The sequence below is a fragment of the Polypterus senegalus genome, chromosome 6 (genome assembly GCF_016835505.1).
Source record: "Polypterus senegalus isolate Bchr_013 chromosome 6, ASM1683550v1, whole genome shotgun sequence".
In the NCBI taxonomy this organism is placed as follows: domain Eukaryota; kingdom Metazoa; phylum Chordata; class Cladistia; order Polypteriformes; family Polypteridae; genus Polypterus; species Polypterus senegalus.
The window spans coordinates 111,427,377-111,449,953 of record NC_053159.1 but is presented as its reverse complement, the minus strand read 5'-3'; the positions used below and the strand labels follow the sequence as shown (position 1 = coordinate 111,449,953).

At 35.8% G+C, this 22,577-nt stretch overlaps 1 protein-coding gene across 5 annotated transcripts in view; it reads left to right on the top strand.

Annotated features, from left to right (window-relative positions):
* The window catches only part of camkk1a (calcium/calmodulin-dependent protein kinase kinase 1, alpha a), a 184,453-nt gene extending 162,100 nt beyond the window's left edge, over nt 1-22,353 (top strand). For 2 of the 5 annotated variants that reach the window (XM_039756783.1, XM_039756781.1), the window contains exons 12-18: nt 2,165-2,218; nt 4,231-4,304; nt 5,404-5,491; nt 9,202-9,330; nt 11,117-11,220; nt 14,022-14,069; nt 17,561-22,353. In XM_039756783.1, coding sequence (XP_039612717.1) covers nt 2,165-2,218; nt 4,231-4,304; nt 5,404-5,491; nt 9,202-9,330; nt 11,117-11,220; nt 14,022-14,069; nt 17,561-17,636 — 573 coding nt within the window. In that variant the 3' untranslated portion in view covers nt 17,637-22,353. The remainder of the gene's footprint in view (nt 1-2,164; nt 2,219-4,230; nt 4,305-5,403; nt 5,492-9,201; nt 9,331-11,116; nt 11,221-14,021; nt 14,070-17,560) is intronic. The other 3 variants (XM_039756784.1, XM_039756786.1, XM_039756785.1) reach the window with 3 other exon arrangements.
* The last annotated feature ends 224 nt before the right edge of the window (nt 22,354-22,577 follow it).

The window sequence follows — 22,577 nt, the reverse complement described above, 5'->3', positions numbered from 1 at the left end:
GCACAGCATCAGCACAGCCCTAGACACATGATATGCCCTTTCTACTATATTTATGTTGATATTTTGATATTTGCTTGCTTTTGTAACTCATAATTACATTGTTATAAAAATTCAGTGTTTTCATCATTTTTTGCTGGAATAAACCTAATGCTAAAGAGGCTACTAAAGTTTTTTTTTTTGTATTTTTGCTCTTGGTGCATATATTAAGTACTTAAATACTACTATATATTAAGTACTTAAATTCAGCCTTCTCCATTGAAAGTGAATTAACACAAATATATATATTACATACACACACACAGGCTGTTGCTTGAAAGGGGCAAAGTTAATGCTTTTGAGGCAGGAAGTGTTACATTCTTAGTTCTCTTGCATATGTACTTTTTCATTAAGTAGCAATTTAGCTTTGAAACAAAATGTGAATCTTCAAAGTTTTTTGGAAACCATTGGACTTCAAAATGGATTTTCGCTTTGATGTGTGTCACCATTGACAAATATTATGTGGGTTTACAGAAAGATGTTGTAGATAGACTGCATATGCAGTGAGGCCATGATGTTACTAGAGACCAGAAAAGATGTCTGCAAGTAACAATCTAGCATACTTTCTAAAAGCACCCCCTTGGTTCTTCAGTGTAAAGGACAACTTGCTTAACAGGGCAATCTTTAATCATTTTTAATTATAACTGCCTATATTACAGCTATGGACTGCTGAAGGGACAGTGGTTAATACAAAACCAATAAAGCCAATAAATAGCAAATGTTATATCACCTCCACAAATGCTGAATTACAAAATCTTGTAGACTTGGTGAAATCCGCAAGCTAGCTTTATGACCTTAATATAAACATAAAGAAGTCCAAAGGTATGATTATTGGTAGATCTAGTCAGCATGACCACACCATTTTGTGTGTTGATGGACAACCTTTTGAGGAAGTGATACATACTCTATATGTTATTGTCTGGTGTAGATCAGCAATGAGTGCAAATGATCTACCTTGAAATATCAAGTCATTTTCTGGATACACTCACTACTGAACATGGTCAAGATATTTATGTCTAATTCTGGCAGCCTCAAACAAAATACATGAAGAGCCAGTTTTTCACTGGACACACTCTTAAACACACACATTTGGTGCTACTAAATAGCTTATGGTGCACCCCCACCAGGAGAAACACAAAGACAGTAACTGGCCACAGATATAACACAGGTCCATGACACTTTGAGGCAACAGTGGTCACCCTTGTTCTACTTTACGACATACTGTAAATATATAATAATACAACATATAAATTACATAAAGTTAGATTTTGATCCATTCACCCATACATTTTCTGCCACTTATCCGGGTCTAGTTCAGAGTGGCAGCAGTCTAAGCAAAGATGCCTAGACGTCCCTCTCCTTTGCCACATCCTCCAACTCTTCTGGGAACATACCAAGGCATTTCCAGGCCAGCGAAGAGATATAATCCCTGCTATAAACCACATAAGCAAACAAATGCTTCTCCCACCAGAGTAACCAGACAGTTTCCCAGAATCTCTTCAAGGCCTCATTGTATTCCTCTCACACTTGAGTTTTTCCTTTTAAACTGACATTGTCACACTTCTCTTGACCTGTTGGTATCTGTCAACTACCACTGGAGTTCCAAACCCAGCCAAGCTTGAAACCCCTTCTTCTTCAGTCTGACAGCTGCCTTTACCAATTTTCTTGTTCATCGAAATAGTCCAGTGGTATTCACATAAGATATAATAAGTAATGTATCAGCAAAGAAAGGGTTAATTTACTCACTGTTCTGTTCCAACCTATTCAGGACTGAAATCATAAAAAAATGTCCTGATGCTTTCACCTGGATGAAAGCATGGTAATAAATCCATCCTGGAGAATTCTTTGTGAAAGAAATGGCAGCTTTACTTATTCTTAATTTTTGTAAATAAACTATTGTCCTTGCAAGAAAGGACCACTAAAATGTGTTTTGCATTTTCATTCATACCTGCATTATACTAGTAGTTTTATTGACAAAAGTTCAAACAGCATAAAAATTACTGAAAAATGTTGAGAAAAGTAAATACAGCAGATAGATGAGGCAAAGAGTAACATAAATTATATTGTGAAAGGTTCTTGTATGTGTTTAATGGTAAATGTAAAATTAAAATGAATTAATGTTTTGCAGGCACTAGACATTTGGGCAATAGGAGTGACACTTTTCTGCTTTGTATTTGGAAAGGTAGGTAAAATTATTTCTACTGTTAAAAATGAAAAACAAAATAGACCATTTAAAATAAGAAGGTTTTACGATTTAAAATGCAAAAAAGTTACTTGCTTAGCAATTAATAGCATTACTGAAACTGTTTTTCATTTAATTCATTCTTTTGCGATCACTTGATTAAATATCATTATAAAATCCAATGTCCAGTGTCTGCCTGCTTTATATCTGTATCCACTGCTGTTTCTGGAACATCCTCTTGGACTGAATGGTATTTGAAATAAAAAATGTATAAATTGGATTTTCACATCTTTAGCTTTCAAGTATGCAAACTACTGCTCAAGGGGAAATTAAAATTGACTTTATTCACCAAGGATGGTGGCTAGAATGCATTAGAAGCTGAACAGAAAAACTAATGTATAGTTGATTTTCTTTCTATGCTACAGTTGTATTCAGCAAGACAATCACACAGAAAGTTAATTTCTGGTCAACTCATTTTTATACATACTGTATCTATATTTCTTTCTCTTCTTCAATTTAACAAGTGTATTTCTACAATATATTTTTGTGCTATATGAAGACTAGACAAAAATGTTTGGTAAATGAATTGTCACCTTTTGTACCACTTACCCTTTTTTACAAAATACAACTTACAACCTGTGATTTCACCATATTGCCATAACAATATCAGTTGTTATGAAATTTGATTTGGTGAAACTCATACAGTGGAGTCAATGGGGGCTCTGATCGGGGCTCTCGAGAGACTGAGGAAGGATTTTGAGTAACTGGGCTTGCAAGTGTCCTGGATAATAACCAAGATTCAGGCCTTTAATGACCTCTTAGGTACAGCCGTCAACAGTGTGTCTGTTTGCGGAGAGTGTGTTGGCAGTGATATTCATGTCTCTGGTGACTCTTCCTATGAAGTCAGTAGACAGATTTGGAGAGCATCGGGGGGGTGTCCATGAGGTCACTGGAAAGGGGTGTGTGGTGCTCCCGATATCTATGCAAAAGGACAAAGGTCCAAATCTTTAGAGCCCTGGTGCTTCCAGTCTTGCTATATGGTTGCGAGACATGGACACTATCTAGTGGCACATTACCTGCATTGTGAGGGAGCATCAGTTTTGGCACTACAGCCATGTGGCACGATTCCCAGAGTCTGATCTGGCTTGCAGAATCCTCATTGTTAAGGACCATAGTGGTTGGTTCAGGATATCGAACTGTTTCGTCATGTGGTGGGTGCAGCAACGCGCTGTACCAGTGCATGCTCCCCAACCTGACCTGATGTGATACAATTAAAATATCAATACAAGCACAACCTAATAACAACAACATTTATTATTGCCCTGCAACTACAAACCACCAGTTTAATAACAATATTCTTGCTGCTCCCTAACAATTTGAGGGCCCAGAACAGGCTTCCGAGCACAGATGTTTTGGGCTAGTGAATAATGTTCAGCCTTTCCTGCCCTTAATAATGCCTAACCTGTCTATTTTCCCCTTTTTGATCAATGGTCCTGTTCAGTTTCCTAATTAACATAGCTCTGATTCAAAGGAATGAATGCAGTTTTTTCCACCTTCTGACCATCTTGCTCAATGTATTTTTCTCACCTTGGTAGGATCTTCAACTGCAATTTTAACAGCCACCTTTCAGAAGAATGCATTGTTTTTTTTTTTAAATATCTGCAGTGTGCCTGAAAGTGTCTTTTGATCTCGAAAAGGCTATTGAAACCTACCTTTTTGACAGTGGGACCCATGATAAAAAATGCTGTAGGAAAAAATGACGATGAGATGGCATTGTAAGCAGAGTTAACTTCAGCCCTTTGTAAAAACTTACATTTTCATAAAGGGCTTAAGAAAAAGTGAGATTTGTATAACACTTATTTTCATCAGGCTTAACATTTCATTGTGTTGCGTGTGTGCTTCATTTTTAAGTTTAATGAAAAAACCAAAAATGTAAATAACCGATGAATGTACAGAAGTGTAGTTTGTTTGTGAACACTGACATCTAAAGCAATGTTTCAATTTCTTTCTAGTGCCCTTTTATAGATGAGTACATTCTATCATTACATAGCAAGATAAAGAACAAGCCGGTGGAATTTCCAGAAACGTGAGTGCTTTTTCTCATGACAAGTCAGGCTGTTGGCTAAGGGGGAAGATCATTAACACTTAACACTTAAAGAGTGTTAAGTGAATTTACATGCAAGACAGATTTCATAATGGTTTTAATTATTTGGGTAGACTATATGATAAAAAACAATTAGTTCTTAAGCAAACTGTACATACTTTACAATTGTTTTTACAGTGTGCAGCTCTTCTCTTCCCCCACAGTTCATTGTTTTATGTGACTGAACCATAATTGTTTCTTATACTTGGGAGTATCCAGTCAAGAATGCACTGCAGGACTACAGTATAATTGGTAGCCAGAATCCTTTAAATTTATTTTTGAAGAGTAGTCCTTAGTGTATTTCATCCTTTACACCAAAACTCATTTTCCCTGCATGACAATAAATTTTGGAGATCCTGACATATAAACTTCTCAAAATCAAACAAAGAAGCATGTGGCCAGAGTCTTTTTATGTTTAATGATAACCAGTAAGTGCTGATGCAGTTTGTCAAATAATGTTTTTTCACATTCTTGAAAAATGTCTTGGCTCTCTGAGGGGATAAAAAATCCATCTTAACAAGTGCATCTTATAAGTAACATTGTATTATCTCTATAAAATAAATGTATTTACCCTAAACCTTTAACCAAAGTACTTAAGAATCACAAATAAGTACTACAATTATTTATTTGTTTATAAAACTTCAGTGTGGGAGATCAAGAGCAATATGCAATTTTCAAAACTCCAAAATCAAAATTTGCATCATTGTCTATTTATGACTGATTATTGAAATAATGGGTCTAATTTAACTTTGAAATTACATAAAATACAGAAGAACATGCATTTAAATCAGTTACACTGAAACGTAACCTGCATTTTAAAGCAATAGATTTGGCATCCTATTTGGAAAATAAATATATATATTATCAAAATACATATGAATTAATTTGTTTATAATAATTTTTAAAGAATATCTTTCAAAACTGTTAAAATAAGTCAGCAAAGGTGCTTAGGAAATAAAATCACATACTACTGAGCAAATTTGTTTACTTGTATAGAAAAGCAAAAAGTAACAAATATTCAAATATTTTTCTTTTGTTGTAGGCCAGTAGTTAGCGAGTCACTGAAAGACTTACTTCTGCAAATGCTGGATAAAAACCCTGACTCTAGAATAACTATTCCAGAAATAAAGGTATGTAGGTTCTATTCTTGATTTTCATGGATATTCTGTTAGTTTTGTATCTATCTTGTGCAAACAAAAACAGAAAAGCATATATTGTATGATTTAATTGCTTACAATATTGCTGCTGGTACTTACATCAAATCATCTACCTGTAATCTTAAGATATTAAAGCATACCTGCATACCTAACCTACACTTTCCTTTCATTGCTTTGGAAGTTTAAATTAGTGCATTTCACATATGCATCTCTATTGGGGTTCTCAATGTACTGTATTTAGATAGAATTTTGGCTAGTGATCAAAAATAAAGATTTATTTATAACAGAACTATTCAGTTAACAGCCCATACACTTTTTATAAGTGCTGTGCAATCCCAGAAAAAAAACTAATCTCCAACCTTCAGCCAATACTCATTTTTGTTTTGAAGTTTAAGAATGGATGCTTAAATATGTATTGCTCTCATTTTTGTCACAGTGGATTATGTCCTCTTTTGTTATTTTGATAAAGACCTTGGATAAAACCCATTTTTATTTACCAGCACTTGGTGTGTTTCGCAAAGTGGGGTCTGCAACCATTGCCTCGGTTCTCTCAGGACTTATGATGAGATCTTAGACTGACACAAAATTACAAAAATGCTAAATAATGTTTATTTTAAGACATGCAATCCTAAAATAGTAAAAATCTATTTGCTAGCCTGAAAGCCAAAGGGAACTTCTTGAAGTTTCTAGGTCATCAACAGTAAGGGCAGGGTGATCCTACAGCATGGTCAGCAACATTCACTCTTCCCATGTCAGTCTGTGGCTTGTGCACTGTGGAAAACTCTATGCCACACATGTTTAGCTCCTGTCAGTGCTCCTTGTCCCCATCCCTTATTAAAACATCCCTTGACCAGTCAGTCACCTTAGGATGTCACTTATGAATATGTTATGCATGTGATACACCCCTTCTCTGCATGTCCTCCCTGAAATTAATTTTTTAATACATGATTGTGCCTGCATATTTTATTAAAAAAACTTAGCAAAATCTGCACAATGCCTTTAAAGAGCTAGAGACAATTGTGGAGCATAAAAAGTTACTGACAAGCTTGATAAAATGTCCATAAAACCAGCTAAACCAAATCTTTTTTTAAAAAAAAGAGAGCATCCTTCCCCTTCCTTGTCCACAGCATTTTCCATTTGAATGGGATCTGCACACATTATGTGATTATATAAATGCAATATATTAAATATACAGTGTTCTTCTGCAGAATTCAATGATCATCACTAAAATTGAACAAACTTGTATTTACTGCAGCAAAAATCTTTATTTAGAACAAAAACAGATTAAAAAAAAAAGGATTTGCCCTTGTTGCATAGTAAACAATATGCTTGTTAGCTTAATAATTAAATTTGTCTAATGTATGAATACATTTTTAAGCATGTTAGCCTTAAATTTAATTAGAATTTTAGCTTGTAAATATAACAACTATTTTCTTTTATGCTATACTGTACAGGCAGTCCCCAGGTTACATATGAGATAGGGACTATAGGTTTGTACTTAAGTTGAATTTGTATGTAAGTCGGAACAGGTACATTATTTTAATAAATGCCGTTGTTGACTGACTGTAACCAAGTGCTCTGCCAATGAATGATGCAGTTTCACCTCTCTCTGACCTTTTTATTATTTCTACTTTATTTTAATGGTGATGGTTTTTCTTTTCATTACTATATCACCAGCACTTGCATCAGATTTGTGTTTCAGAGACATTATTGAAGGGTGAAGACAAAAGGTTAAGATGAGCTCTTCTGCACAACACTGTACATGCTATTACAGCAGGAAGTCATCCATCGTCAACACATCTAATGTACTGATAAGAGACAACTTCCTGCTATGTGCGTAACAGTACAAACAGGCTTGCTATTGAGAATGAATGGGGGGGACGAGGGGCGGTTCATCACCAGCCCACCTCACAGTCAACTCCACTACATTATGTTGCCTGCAGTGTCCACCCAGCGAGAACGAACACGGTGTGGCCAAAGCTGGGTAGTGAATCGCCCCCATTCAACAGGCAGCCATCCGAGGCACACTACAATGCTACCCACCGCCACCCCATTCACCCTCATTGGCCTTTATTCAGCCACAACCGGGTCACCGCTTGCAGCATTACCAACCACCCACCAAGAACGAACGGGGCAGCTGTGTGTGGTGGGCGGGCAGTGAAACCGCTTGCCGCCGGGAGCCACCTTAGGGACACTACACTGCACGAGCAGCGAAATCACCCCCCTCCAGCCTATGTCCAGCCACCGCTTGCAGTGTCCCCAGGCCGAAGATGACGGAGCAGCAGTTACTGAGGTGAATGCGTCGCAGCTGCGGCCCCATCCATAAGTCGTAGGTTGGATGTCTGTAACCTGGGGACCACCTGTATGTATATATATATATATATATATATATATATATATATATATATATATATATGTGTGTGTGTGTGTGTGTGTGTATGTATGTATGTATGTATGTATGTATGTATGTATGTATGTATGTGTATATATATATATATATATATATATATATATATTCCACGTGAGTCCTCCTGTCAGGAAGACACTTTAGGTAAAAAATCTGTGTATGCACACAGACTAAAAAATAGATTTTTCCTATCTGCCATAAACTTTCTGAACTCTGAATCTCCTCAGTCTGAGATCATTTTTAACTGAACATGTGTAATAAGATATATTGGTAATGTGCAATATACTAATCGATTACAATACGGAATATGTAATGTACTATTCATTGACAGGTGCAGTAACAATTTATGCAGCTGTGCTTTGAGCAATAATAATTTGCTGTGGTTACTTGATCACTTAACACTGTATATGACATATTTGGAATTATTTGACTTTTCTTTAAATGCACCTTGGGGCTGTCACAAAAAGTAATTTTGTTGTGTTACACAATGACAATAAAGTGCTTGAACTTGAATATGATCATTTTCAAATACTATCAAAATCTGCTAAAATTGAATATTATATGTTCTTATTATTGTGTCATGAGCATCCTCCGGTCTTTGCATTTTCACAACCTACTTATTCAGTTTAGGTGTTCTGTGGGCTAAAGCCTATCTTTGCAGTATCAGAAATAAAGCAAGCACTTAAACTGGATAAGATGTATTTCACAATCACAGCAATAATTCCCACTTTTAAAAAAAATATATATATATGCAGTGTGTCTATACAGTAGGGCATCTGTCACATGAATATTTGAAATCCAGGCAACCTTAATTCAGTTCTGAAATTAAATACCGTGAGACAACCAGGCTGACTAATTAATTGTTCTGCACTTCTTTGCAAATTACCAAAAGGGTTTCAGCTTTTTTTTTTTTTTAAATATAGCTTTTTCGTTTTTTTTGGCATAAAAATAATGTTAATCCACACACAGGTGCTTCTGAATATATGCCTGATGTGTCACATATAAAATGTTTCACGTAATCCACATTTAATCAGATCAGTGGCTTATCATATTTTACTTACAAAGCATTATATAATAGATTGTGTGTTTCAACTTAAAACTAATTATGTCCTTTTTCTGGGTAAGCCAATTCAATTTTTATAATCCACTGAAACCAAAGAATTTCAGCTGCAGAAGGCATTACATTAAAGCTAATTTTATATTTTTTTTCCTGAAAGATTGCTGCATGTTGTAGAAAATAACCACAAAGTTGGCTCACAGATGTTCTGTTTTACAGTTACATTCCTGGGTGACCAAGGATGGCACAGACCCCCTGCCACTGGAAGAAGAGCACTGCAGTGTGGTTGAGGTGACAGAAGATGAAATCAAGAATTCAATTAAGCTAATCCCCAGTCTTTCTGCAGTGGTAAGAATGGGAAATAGGCTAAAAGAATGTCAGTTTGAAATTAAGAGGTTATTAAAATTAATTACTTGTCTTCTAAGTCTGGTTACCTTGTCAGTATTTTTTGTCTTTTGTTCTCATCTTTATTTTAATTTTGCATTAAAAATGTCAAATATTTACTGTCTGAAAATTTTTATTCATGATCTCCAAATCCAAGATGACACTGTGGAACAATTGTTATCACTGCTGCCCAATGGGTCAAGCATACTTGGTTCGACTACAACCCCCACTTGTTGTCCATATGAAGTTTGCATTGTACAATAATGGGACACTTTACCTTGACCAAAGAGTAAGAGATGAAAAGGAGTCCAAAAACATGGTAAAAAGGAGTGGTGAAGGGTTAAAATCCAGTGAGTAAAGTAATCACGATTGCCCCTATATTTATAGCTTCATATCCTGTGATGTCAAGGGTTCAATGAAGGTGGTCACATGGCCTAACTCAACATGATGTTAAATAAATGGAATTGTAATAAAAATCTACCTTTTATATACCTACCAAAACATGACACTGACATTATAAATGAAAAGCTCATGTATAAAAAAAACCTAAAACAAACAGAATAATATACACTATAACTAATATCTACTATATAATACATGTATATTCTTTGCATGTCTGCATGAGATTTCCTCCCACATTCCCATGACATGCTTCTTAGGTTAATGTAGTTCAGTCATTGGTGATTAAATGGCCCTGTGTTAGTGGGCTCAGCAATGGACTGGTGCCCTGTCCAAGCCTGGCTTCTGCTTGTATCTGATTCTGCCGGGATAGTCTGTGCCACACTGTAACCCTAAATTGAATTAAGCATTTTTTTAAATGTTATGTATATATCATCAAACCATTAAGGTCCTTGTAATTCATTTGTAATTATTTTAGTAGATGCAAACACTTAAGGTAGCATTCCCTCTGTATGTTTACATATATATATATTGTAATTAATACAGTAAATATAGTGTGTGTGTATTTGTGTGTTTGTGTATAATACTGTGGATATATTGTGGCCTGAAGGGAGTTCTTTTACAGTACCCTGACCCCAAAGACCATCACAAAAGCAAGAAAACTAAAGGGCATCAGTACAGAATGGTATAGAGCATTGGGGGGAAAAAAGCACAAAAAAAAGGAAAAAAAACAACAATCTTTTGCATCTTGCCCTGCCTACTTGTTTCATTTTTCTTGTGCCTCTCTTGCTTCTTACGGCTGAACTCTTGTCAAGTCTTTATCCAACTCTAAATTCACCTGGTAGGTGATCAGAAGGGTCTTTTACGTTCAAACCTGTAAGTATTTCAGGAAGAAACTCAGCTAACCCTTCCATAGTAAGAAAAGAGCAAGCGAATTCCTGCAGGCATCCTGACAAAACTTTCCAAAATACCTCAAGTGTTCTTGCATTCCTGAATTCTCGACTTACAATTTAAAACCAGTCAATCTCCAGATGTTTGTCTATCATACCAGGGAGCAAAGAGATGCAGATAAATTCAGGATTGCCACCCATCACCACGCAAAACCTCCAGGTGTCACTTGTTCTGGGGCTCTATTCTCTATCAGTTTTGGTCCATTTTCCCTGGTACTGAACGCACTCCTAACATATTGTATGTGCCACCTGGACATCTACAACTCATTTCCTGTTCTATACTATGGACCATTATTGCAGCTGCAGTCCTTTTTACAATATGTGTGCATGTACTGTATATATAAAATGTGCATACACTGTATATATAAAATGTAGACCGATTTTCTTCTCTTTCCTTTCAGATTTTAGTAAAGGCAATGTTGCGAAAACGCTCATTTGGCAATCCTTTTGAGTTTCATTCAAGAAGAGAAGAAAGGTCCATGTCGGCTCCTGGAAATTTACTCATGTAAGTAAGGCTTTTTAGGAATTGTGAGTTTTACTGCATTTACCTTTACTTTTTCCTTTGGCAGAAATGTATCTTCATAGAGTATGATAACCTCTCATCGATCCTTATCAGTTTCACTAATTTTAGTTCAGTACTTTCTAACTAAGTCTCTTGCTGAACTTATCTCATCGCTTGTTGTTATTCCAACCAATCTCTCACTCACCAAGTAACGTCTTTAATCAATGTAAACCTTTGTTCAGAAAGAAAGGTTTTCATTAAAAGACCTCGGATATAGAGTCTTTGGTTATTTATTAATCATTCTTACTGTATATATATATATTGTGGTGGTAGATAGGGGGCGCTCTCGCTCCCTTGAACCCCGGTCCACGACTCCAGACACCAGGTAAAAATCCTTAAATCGACTTTATTTAATCTCCACAGTGTACAAAGCACACTCTCCACCACTATACTCATAAATCACAATAATAATCACAGTACACAAATAACCAATCCTCCAGCTCCCAGATGCGTTGCTACCCTTCCACCCAGCTCAGCTCGCCGTCTGGGAGCTCCCACAGTCCTTTTATATTCCCTGACCCGGAAGTGTTCTCAATCCCCAGTCCATGTGATTCTCAGTCACTTCCGGGTCAGGTAAAAGCTCTTCTCTTCAACCCGGAAGCCCGTCGCTCTTCCTATGCGAACTTCTGGGTCATAGGGCACGAAGAAGTCCTCGGTCCTCCCTGCAGCTCCCTCTTGTGGCCCCCATGGCATCCAGCAGGGCTGTGCATAAAAACCACATTGTCCATGATGCCCTGCTGGTCTTCTGGGGACCTCCATGCTGCAAGAAGGGCTCCACCTGGCGGCTTGGGGTTATTGGCCGGGATAAACGGCCGACCATCCTCCACAAAAATATCTAGCATTTTCAATGTAGGTAGATCATTTCAACCTGGTCATTTTAAAAGTAGCTCGCAAGCCGAAAAAGTGTGGGCACCCCTGGCCTACAAGATCAGGATAAAATCCTAACTGTTTAAATAAATTTTTTACAAATAGATTTTATGCAATTTAAGTTAATGTTGAAACTTATAGAGTGAGTACAATTAATAAATTAACTGATTATTTTATGGTTTAAAATGTACTTTTTTATACACTACTCTAAACTGACATATCTTTCACAGTTACATAGCTGAACACAGTCACTAATTTAAATATGACAATACTGAAAAAAATATTTGAAAAATCAGTATTCCGTAGTATTTTACTCACTGAGGAGTTGGCAGGAGCCTACATGACTAATAGGTTAGTGATTATTTGATGTGTGTGTATCTCAATAGTGAACGGCTTTACTTCATCTCATGAGAATGTTGGTAGTCGGCTTTAGGAGGTGGGAGGCTTAGAATGAATAGGTTTAATTAATATATTTACTCTAATTTTGTTTTGTGTGATAAGATTTGTAAATATTATTGTGAGCTTTTTGCCTGTTGCTTTGAACTGTTTGGATTCTGAATGTGCCATGATTTTGATTAGTAAAGGATTGCTAAGACTTCCATAGTAAAAAAAAAAAAAAAAAACTGGTAAACTGGCGCTTAGTATGTTCTCCCAGGAAACAGTTGGTTGATATCAGGATTCCTTTGCCACAAATTAATGTGTCATGGTTTTTTATATTATTCCTCCAAAAAAAATTGATATTTGTTGCACTAATGATTTTTTAAGGCTTTTTATGTACAAGATTGTTTAGTTTATGTTAAACAGTTCCTTTGAATCTTATTGTGCCATAAGAACACACTTAAAATGTTTCACGTACATGCAGTGAGTCACTATAGAGGTCATCTGTCTGTGTTCACATTCCCCTCATGCCCTGAATTCTTTGTAAATTATAATGCACTTTTATGCAAGATAAAATAAATTAATGCATGAAGATACTTTTTCATACCTGCTTGAGTAATGAGAGAAATTCACAAAAAAATGTGCTTCACTCTGTCAGTCTCTTTATGTGCTGTCTGCCTGGTCTACCCTATTGTGTAACTGATTCCTTTACAATAACAGTACTCTTTACTCTCATTAGGCATTGAAATAAAGAATGACACAAACAAGTGGCTATATTGCATACATTGCACTGGCTGAGTATTTGAGTAATTTATTTTTCTAACCCACTTGACATGTCAGTGCCATGTGTTGTTCTATGTATTAACCGTAATTATTTCCATTTTTAATTCACTCTGTCACCTTCCTAGCCAATGTTAAATGGTTATCTTATTAATGCAGTGCCTCAGTTAGTGAAGCCCCCCTAACCCAGTGTAATGTCGTGTGCCCAGCTTAAATACACTTGCTCATCCTTTGTGTTGTGAAATTTGTTATTTTATCCTGATTACCAGGTACTAGCCCTGTCAGTTTTTAACAATCCAGAAAAAATGCTGATCTCAAGCACTCACAAATATTAGATATTAAAAGTGCATCTAAATGCATCTAGATACAATTATAAGGTGTTCCTTACTGAATAATCAATAATAAATAAATGCACATTTGTTAATTTTTCATGTTGACTATTATCTAATTTGTCTGCATTATTCATTTCTTTCTTTTCATCAAGCATTCTGACATTGAAGGATTTTGTGTGTTGTAATAGTATCCAGTGTGCTGCTCATTCTTGTGATTCTTTGTTAATAGCATCATCTTGAATTACACCCATTACATTAATCCTCTAGGTCAGCCTCTTAACATTTCCAGTGCAAATTAATTAAAATCCCTTTTTTCCAGGTATGCTGAAATCTGCAAGAATCTTCAATATTAAATGTTTTTTATCTTTCCTTTGCTGTTTGCTACAGGGACAGGTGGCTCTTTTATTCTTCTATAAAAGCTCATCCTTCATTAAGGTAACTTGGTAGAGCACAGTGTGTCTGCAGCATTTTGTTGTTTTCTGGCCCTGTGTTGTAATAGGATGACCCCTAGTCTGTCTGCTATGGTGCTCTTGCTGGTTGTTTTTGTCTTTGTTAAAACTTGTGCGTGTGCTGGATGCTGTGGTGTTTCTAAATAGTGTAGTGGGTTAAGCCAGGGGAAATGGTGGAGGTCCAGGGTGAGTAGAATTGTCATTAAGTCCAGTGGCATTTAGACACGAAATGACCTATAGAGCTATTTGTCTGTGCAGTCATACACTGTAGATCTTGCTTTGTGGTGATAGGGGCCAAGGCTTTTATACTTGCTTTTGGATGAAGGAACTAATATACTAAGCTTCTCAAGTATATAGTATATTATACTTTGTTTTGTTATACATGTACCTTTTGTGAAAGTGTTAATTTGATATTTCAGTCTTCACACATTGTACACTTCATGTCAAAATTTTGTCGTTAGTACTATAACATGAAAAATGTTTCTGTTTTTTGGTATGTGTTCAGCATTTTTTGCATTTCTCGCATTTCCTTTCATCCTGCATTTACATAGATTGTTTTAGACATGGAACACACATGAAATCCACGTGTTCCAAAAAATGATATATTATTTACCCTATACAATTCCAAGCACCCCACACCCAGATAAACAAGACTTGACCCGGGAGAACTTTTTGCCCGAGTTGAGCTGTGGCAAGGAGGGGATGGGAATAGTGGGTTGCTTACTGCTTGTGCTGATTGACACATCTACAAAACAAAAGACACTAATGGAGAGGTGCGAAGGAATTTAAGGTGGCCCGGGATTACAAGTTTTTTCGTAGTCTTCAGGGATACTAGTGTTAAGCACTGTTCACAATGCGCCAACTGTTGTTTATGTCAGAAGATATGTGGAAGTCACAAAGCCTTGTGCTGTGGTAGCCTGCAATAACACGTGTTGATCGTGGGAGTCAGGAATTGTCATTCTAACAGAAAAAAATATTAGAAAATTGTGCAAAAAACATGCTTTTGCTATGCCAATTGAGACAACAGGCTGTAGGTTGGTGACTGTCTCAAAATATATCACATGAATGACATGTACTAAATCTGTATTAGTACAGCAGTGCACACTAGACATATCTTTCCTACTGAATTAATGCTGACATTTTGATATTTATATGTTTCTGTTATACACAATAACATTTTTCTTGTTGAAAAAAAAAAATCTACATTTTGGTTAGTTTTTCTGGAGGTAAACATGGAGGCTACATAAGTAACATGTAAAGTTTGTTTTTCTTTTTTTTTAATACCCAGAAAACACAGGAAAGGTCCCCAACTGAGTTTTAAACAGTCAGTATGATGACTTCACACACCTTAATTTCCTAATCACATATTATGAAAGAAACCTGCAAAAATAAAAACTCAAATGGTTTCTAGATGGAATTAAGCCCAATTTCACAACAGCAAAGGCATTACCTAAAATCCACAAGCTAATCTCCATCAGAATGTTTACATGAAATAAAAATATACTTTCCTATACCAAGATTTCATGTAAAGCCCACTGACAGGCCCTGAAATTAGTGGATTCTGTTTGAAATCCTATAAGTGCAGCTCTGCAAGCAGCAGGGAGTCAGGCTTCCTCCACAATGCAATGAGAGATGCAAGAATAACAAAATGAAATGCTGGGTAGTAGTTATTGACTCCATATGAATTGCCTTTTTCAGATGGGACATACCTTTCTTTAATTTATAAATGAAAGGAGTATTTTGTCCTATAAATATCAAGTTAAAATAATTGGTGCTTACTATCAAAATGAACTTGTTAATGCACAATGTTCTAAAAGCACCATACACAGGAAGCTTTTTTTTTGGATGTGATGTGCACATCGTTTTTTTCTACCCATTTTTAACAACACTGAATTGAGCTTTAAGTGACCAACTTCGAACATACCAAAAAAAGCGTTCAGTGATTGGAGTCTCATCTTGCTGTATTATAACTACTAGGAAGTACTGTAACTAGACATATTGCAGGATTAAAGAAGTAATCCTACTTAAAACTGAAAAGCAAGGTTTAACTGTGTATGAGTGTCTCTATTCAGTTTTAGCCAGAAGTAAGGATATAATCTTCACCTATTTTTTAACTTTTGACTTATTTTCCATCTCATCATAGAATGAAAAAGTATTTTTGGCATGTGTCTTGTGCACATTACGAGACAATTAAAATTTTTACTGTATTTAAAAAACATATTACAATCAATACGTCCTTCCACACACTGTCCAGAAATTTCCATTTCTTAGATCTGGAAAAAGTAAGATTTTTGACTTTGCAGTAATTTGCTAATTTTGGACAGATTTTGTTTAGTCCATAATGAAAATAAATTCCCTGATATGCTTCACAGAACAGCATCTATCTGTCATGTCCTTTTCTGTTACTTAAAGTCCCTCCTATCATTTTGAATTGTGGCATTTCACCACCTGTTAAGTCTAATATTTGTCAATGAGCAACAGCTCTCATCTTTACTCAGACAGTCCCCCTCCTTGTTTCAGATTTTTCCTTGGCCTCCAAAAATAATGGTGATTTTTGTTCTGGTGAATTTAGAGGTCAAGGGATTAAATTCTGATTTAGAACATTTCTAAAGGTTTTATTTTTGAAATATTTCTTCCTGTGATACAATTATTGGCTCTTTGTGATGCAGGCTGGATGATTGCCAGTGTTGCAACATGTGAAATCTTTAACGTGACAGTAAAGATCAACATCATACACTTCCTAAATTTGTGGATAAATCAAAACTATTAAAAACTGTTGATTCGTTATTTTTTAGTTGTCTCTGGTCACAGATTCTTTTTCAGTTCTTAGACTTTGATTTCTGTCTTGTGTTTTGGCTTAAGCTCTTTGAAATATTCCGGTTACTGACTCTTTTCATTATGACTTTGTCTCACTTCCTGGCCTTTGTTTACTCAGTTCTTGCCCTCCCAGTTTACATCCTTGGTTTATTATTATAATCACGATTCCTTCTTACTTTAAACTGAGCTAGGTCATCAGCAGCGGCTGTGTTGACATTTAAGGTGCTATTACTGGTTTGAATTAGAGAATCTGACATTCCCAGATTGAAATTCTGGTTCCTTCTTAAATTTTTAGATTGTTATTGTAACCCTGTATTTTTCTAGTCATGATGGCAAGAAGATAAGTTGATGTGGAAAAAGGTCCTTTGCAAAAATTAATGAAAGAACTGTTGTCATTGAGGAGGTTGCAAATGTATTGGGCCTTGTGTCCACGTTTTAAAATGTAAACTACTTTGTGTCATGCTATTAGAAAATAAAAGTAGTGCTACTACTTTTTTGTGGTGGCTGGTTGGTGGTGGTTATAGGGAAGCCAAGCTTTCTTTCATCGGCTGCAAAGTCTTCAGTTCTCTGTGCTTGTCTGTGTTGGTTTTTGATTTTTCATACTCTTCTGACACTAAATAAGGATTACTCTCACATTTTTTTCTGTGTCCTCTGCTGCAGCAGGAAACAGAGCAGTGGTGATGGAGCAAAGGAGATGGAGCTCCCTGATGTGCATGAGGATGAAGCCACCCCCTAACATGACAACGGTCTGCCAGAGCCGTTCTGAGTTAAACTGTGCTGCAGTACCTTGGATTGTTTTCGCACTTCAGCTAACCCACCCACCCCATCAGCAACTCCATGCTACAATTGTGAAATTTGGAAAATCTGGAGTTGTTGATGTCTTGGAGTTACTTGACAAGTACAATGACATGACCGTGTACATGAGCAGAACACTCAGTTACGTTGTTTTGTGTGCTGTTGCCTTTTTCATCAGCTGTCTGTAATCATTTGTCTTCTCTGGATATTGTCGCATTGTGTAGCCCTTTTCTTGCTTTTTTGTTTATTGATTTGCTTTTCATGAATGTACACATGAAATCTGTCAAAATTAACAATGAAGACAACCTGTTTTTTGTATGCCAAAATTAGGAAAAACCTGTCTTTTGGTTGGAGTGTTTCCTTCTGGTTTTGGTCAGCACATCGGTGAGATATGTACCTGGCTGTCAAACACAAGTTCTCTTACTCAAGTAACGGCTCATTAACGTAGACATTATTTGCTACATAAACACTTAAAAATTATCAAAAATTTGAGTTTAACAAACATCCAAATAATCTGTTTTCTATATAATGCACTGAAATGCTGAAGTCTCTATAGTAATTACTGACACTTTCAGCTCGACTTTTATTAGTTTTTGCACTCTGTTGTCCTTACTGTAGTATCTCTTGTATGTGACAAATTTATGGACAGAGCACTTTGCTACCTAGTATATTGCCCTACATCATTAGCAGTGGTACCCAATTGTAGTTTTATTTATTATTATTTTTTAATCTTCCTGTAATGCAACTTCAAATTAATTTTGAGCTGGTTTGCTTACACTCTTTAAACGAGTAATTATTTATGTATCATCCTCCTCCTCCTTCTTGTCTAAAATGTAGTATCTGCTGGGCAGAGCAAGAATAAAGCTAGGAACGGCTGCAAAGTGCTCCACTGGAGGTTTTATTATTTTTTTTTTTTTTTGTACAGAAAAGTTTACACTTGATAATGGCAGCCAGCTGATTCACAGGGATTTAAACATATCATCAAAATGTAAATTAGAATCTACTGACAGCAAGTATAAAAGTAAAAAGACAAAACAAGACAATCCCCAAAATACTGACTAGACCACAGCAATATTATAATTATTAGCAACTTCAGGACAACAAAGGCACCTTGCCTATCCATGTAGTATGGTAAATAAATTTAAGCTTTGTTTTCGGAACAGAAATTATGAATTAAAAGATAACTTTAAGCCAAAGCAACCACTACATGTTTGTTTTTCATTTAAAAATACATACAGTTTTGTAGTGGCCACTATTGTAAGCAGTTTTCCAAAGTGATTAGGCGTAAATTAGCAAGTGCAAGAATACAATAAAGCAAAGCATTGAATAGCAGCGATTCATTGTTTGGAATTTGTGCCTTATGTAGTGAGCTCTAAAGCAAAGTACCTTACAAATAAATGAACAGAGTCCTCTGCATGTTGAAGCAATATGTTGACATACACACTCCACTCAATAGAAATAAGACAAACAGTGTACTAAATTACAGAATGTCAGTATTAGAATTCAGCATAGAAGACTGAAGGCGCTTCATGGACAGACAATAGGAAAAGGACCACATGGAGTAAATGTATCTGTAACTTGTGTTGTGTGCATTCCTGAAAATCTTTTAATACTTATTAGCTAAATTCTAATATTCCTCTACATTTACTACTACAATACCTGACACAGTGTTCCAGTGAGCAAATGCTACATTCATCACCACACAATTTGGTGAATGCTCAAGTGTTTGCAATTGTGAGAAACCTTGAGGTTGGTGAGCAAATGGCAGAGTTCTGAAAGTTTAACCTGAAATTGATGATCTCTACAGTGGTGGTTTGGTACATGTCAGAACACTAAGAGCGGCTTCTTTTATTTAATGTCTTTATCATCTTTCAGTTATACAATCATTGCTCAGTTCTCTGTTGCAAACAGGTTTTGTTCTCCGTTTTGTGAGGTGTTTTGTAAAGGAGGATAAGAAGGCATGCCCTTGATGATGTGACCTATTTGTAAATGGATAGCCAGTGAATTTAATATTAAGCAAAAAAAAATATGACTTTGGAGGACTGATGATTATAGTATGCATACTCTATGGTGAAATTTAATTTTAGTAGAAATCAACTGCGTTATAATTTTTTTTTAATTCTGATCCCCTCCACCTCCCACAATACAGTCTTCACTGTGGTAACCAAAGTACTTCTGAGATGTTGTTGGAGTTAAAACAGACCCAAGAAAGTTTTCCTGGGCCAGTGTGCTACAGTATTGCTCTGTATGACTACTTTTAGGTGAAACTTTAAAGTATCTAAATTCATACAGACCTATAATGTAGAAACTAAAACTAAGAGCAGCAGCAACAACAGCCCAGATGATGTAACTGCTCTAGAGTAATGGTGCAGCATCGCAATAAACTGAGAGTAAAGCCTCAGGTGAAATATTTGTTGGATATTTGTTTCATTTTGCCCATACTCATTTTCTTCCCTATCAAGACATTTCATTCAATAAGAAACAGGAAAGAAAAAAAGGAATACAGATTAGCTGCTTACTGAATTATATAACCAGACTATCCATCTTACTTAGGCTGCCCATGAGAGGACTTGTGTTCAGAACCATTTTGTATGTCCTACTGCACTAGCTGATGAAAACATGTATTCGTTTGTTAATTTTTCCATCAAGGCTGTTGGTAGACTGGAGGAGGCTAGTCTAAAGTGTGATAATCTGTACCTTTTTATTAATCTTCTTGTCCTCATTCACTGAATTTCAAGTTTCTGAACGTTTCTAGCTCGTCGAATATCAAGAGTTTCTAAGCACATAAAGTATTTTGTCTGCTTGGGATTATCCTAGGAAGAACATATAAAAGCTGTGCAGTTGTCCATCTATGACTTTTTAGAAATATCTCCATTCTGATCCCACCTACTACTGCAAGTTTGACAGCTGTTTTGGATACATAACACAGACAGATGCATGTCTCTGCTTTACAAATTATCTGATGCAATGGATCTTTATCTTCGTCACTGAGGAAATTATGAGCTTGGCTTTTGTGACATATTTATTTGTTTGTAACAGCATGCCACTGAGTTCTTATTAGAGTATGGCAGACCATTCACTGGGATACAACTTGACACACAAGCTGTTATGCAGCAAGATAATGTCTGATTTTAACTTTTTTTATATGGGTGCACTTTACTGTTGTTAGTTGATGCGGTAGTTCAAATGTCCATGTTTACAGAGACACTATTGTGGAACCATTTCACACAAAAAGTGAAGGGCTTCTGCTGCCTATATGACTAAATAAATTTTCAGTTTCATATTTACATAATACTTAGTCATATCCTTGGCAGTATGACAAAATCATCACTATTTTGTTACAAAACAATTACATGATCGCAATTAGAAAATAATTAAAGAGATTTAATGTGACTTAGGTTATTTATATATATATATATATATATACACGTTTAATCTGTGTTTACATGACCAATTGCTATCTCAGTCCTCTGATATCCCATGCTATCTTTAGTTCCAAGTTTTACTGTTTGATGGTAAAGCTTACGTTTTGGACCATGTAGCGTTTTGTAACTGAGGACTGAGGAGTTGAGTAAATATTCAACTTTCATCACTGATGGTGTCTTTTATCAAATCAGGTTTACTTTATGTAGTGTCTTTCTATTTCATATACACTATGTAGTTTATATGTGTTTTGAACGTTGCTGACTTCATTAAATTGAGAACATTCCTGTAATGTAAATCCTTGCTTTTAATGCCAAAGCCTTATTTTCTTTTTTTGGAATGCAACTGAGATGCTGTGTTTTGTCAAATACGGATTCAAATGCTTTAGTTAAATTTCCCAGGAATTTTATATTTGCATTCTGATCACATGTTGTGACAGACTCAAACTTTATTTTGGTAAGAGATTGTTGCTGTGTATTTTTCACCTTCAGAAAGCAAGCTAAGCTTTCTTTTCAACTTGCATCCTTCTGTGCTGATATGAACTGCCTGACTAGCAGGGGACTAGTAAGGCTGTGTAATTATTGAATGAGCAATTTCAGTAAACAGTTGGTCATCAGACTCAGAAGAGCAAAAATGGATAATTGAACATGTTCATTATATCTTGTGTTGATTATAAACAGCCAAAAAGTTAAGATGCAACTACTGAACTCCCTCATCCCCTCTCACAAATATGAAATCTGCCATAATACAAAAATTGGCTTGTGAGCCAATATATCCTGATCCCCAAGTTCACAGAATCCAGAAAGATGGAAAACCAGCACATTAGTGGCCAAAATTGAGCTTATGTCTGCAAGCTTTCAAGTGTTCTGAGCAAAATGTTGACTTACTGTGACTTGTGCTTTTTGAAAACCAAATGAAATGCAGAACAATGACTACAGATTTTTTAGAGGGCTATCCTTTAGGAGGGCATTGAAAGAAGAGAGCATGAAATATCATTTTACTCTAGCATTGCTGCTATGTATTATACTGTTTGTCAGTGTTTGCCATTTGTTTTTGCATAACATTTCACTGGATGTAAAGCATACTTTTGAATGTACTGAAGGTAGCCATTGTAAAATGATGCATGATTTCTCTCTACTGAACTGTAAATATGTACCGATATAAAGAGGCTATTTTTTGCATGCTTTTGTACATTAGTCAAAATAATAAAATCATCCGCACACAATAAAACTCTGTGTCTGCATCTCTTGCATGATTTTTTGAAAGTTTTCAATTTTAATCACCATTATCACTATTTAGCTGCTTCAAAACTAGCACTAATGCTATTATTAAATGCTTATATCTACTGTTTTTGAAAGATTTATTGCAATTTTAGAAAATCTGTGATTTCCTGTTTCAGAGCCCCAGGAAACTGGTATCTGAGTCCCAGCCTAATTGCTCTTTGTCTGGATTTTATGCA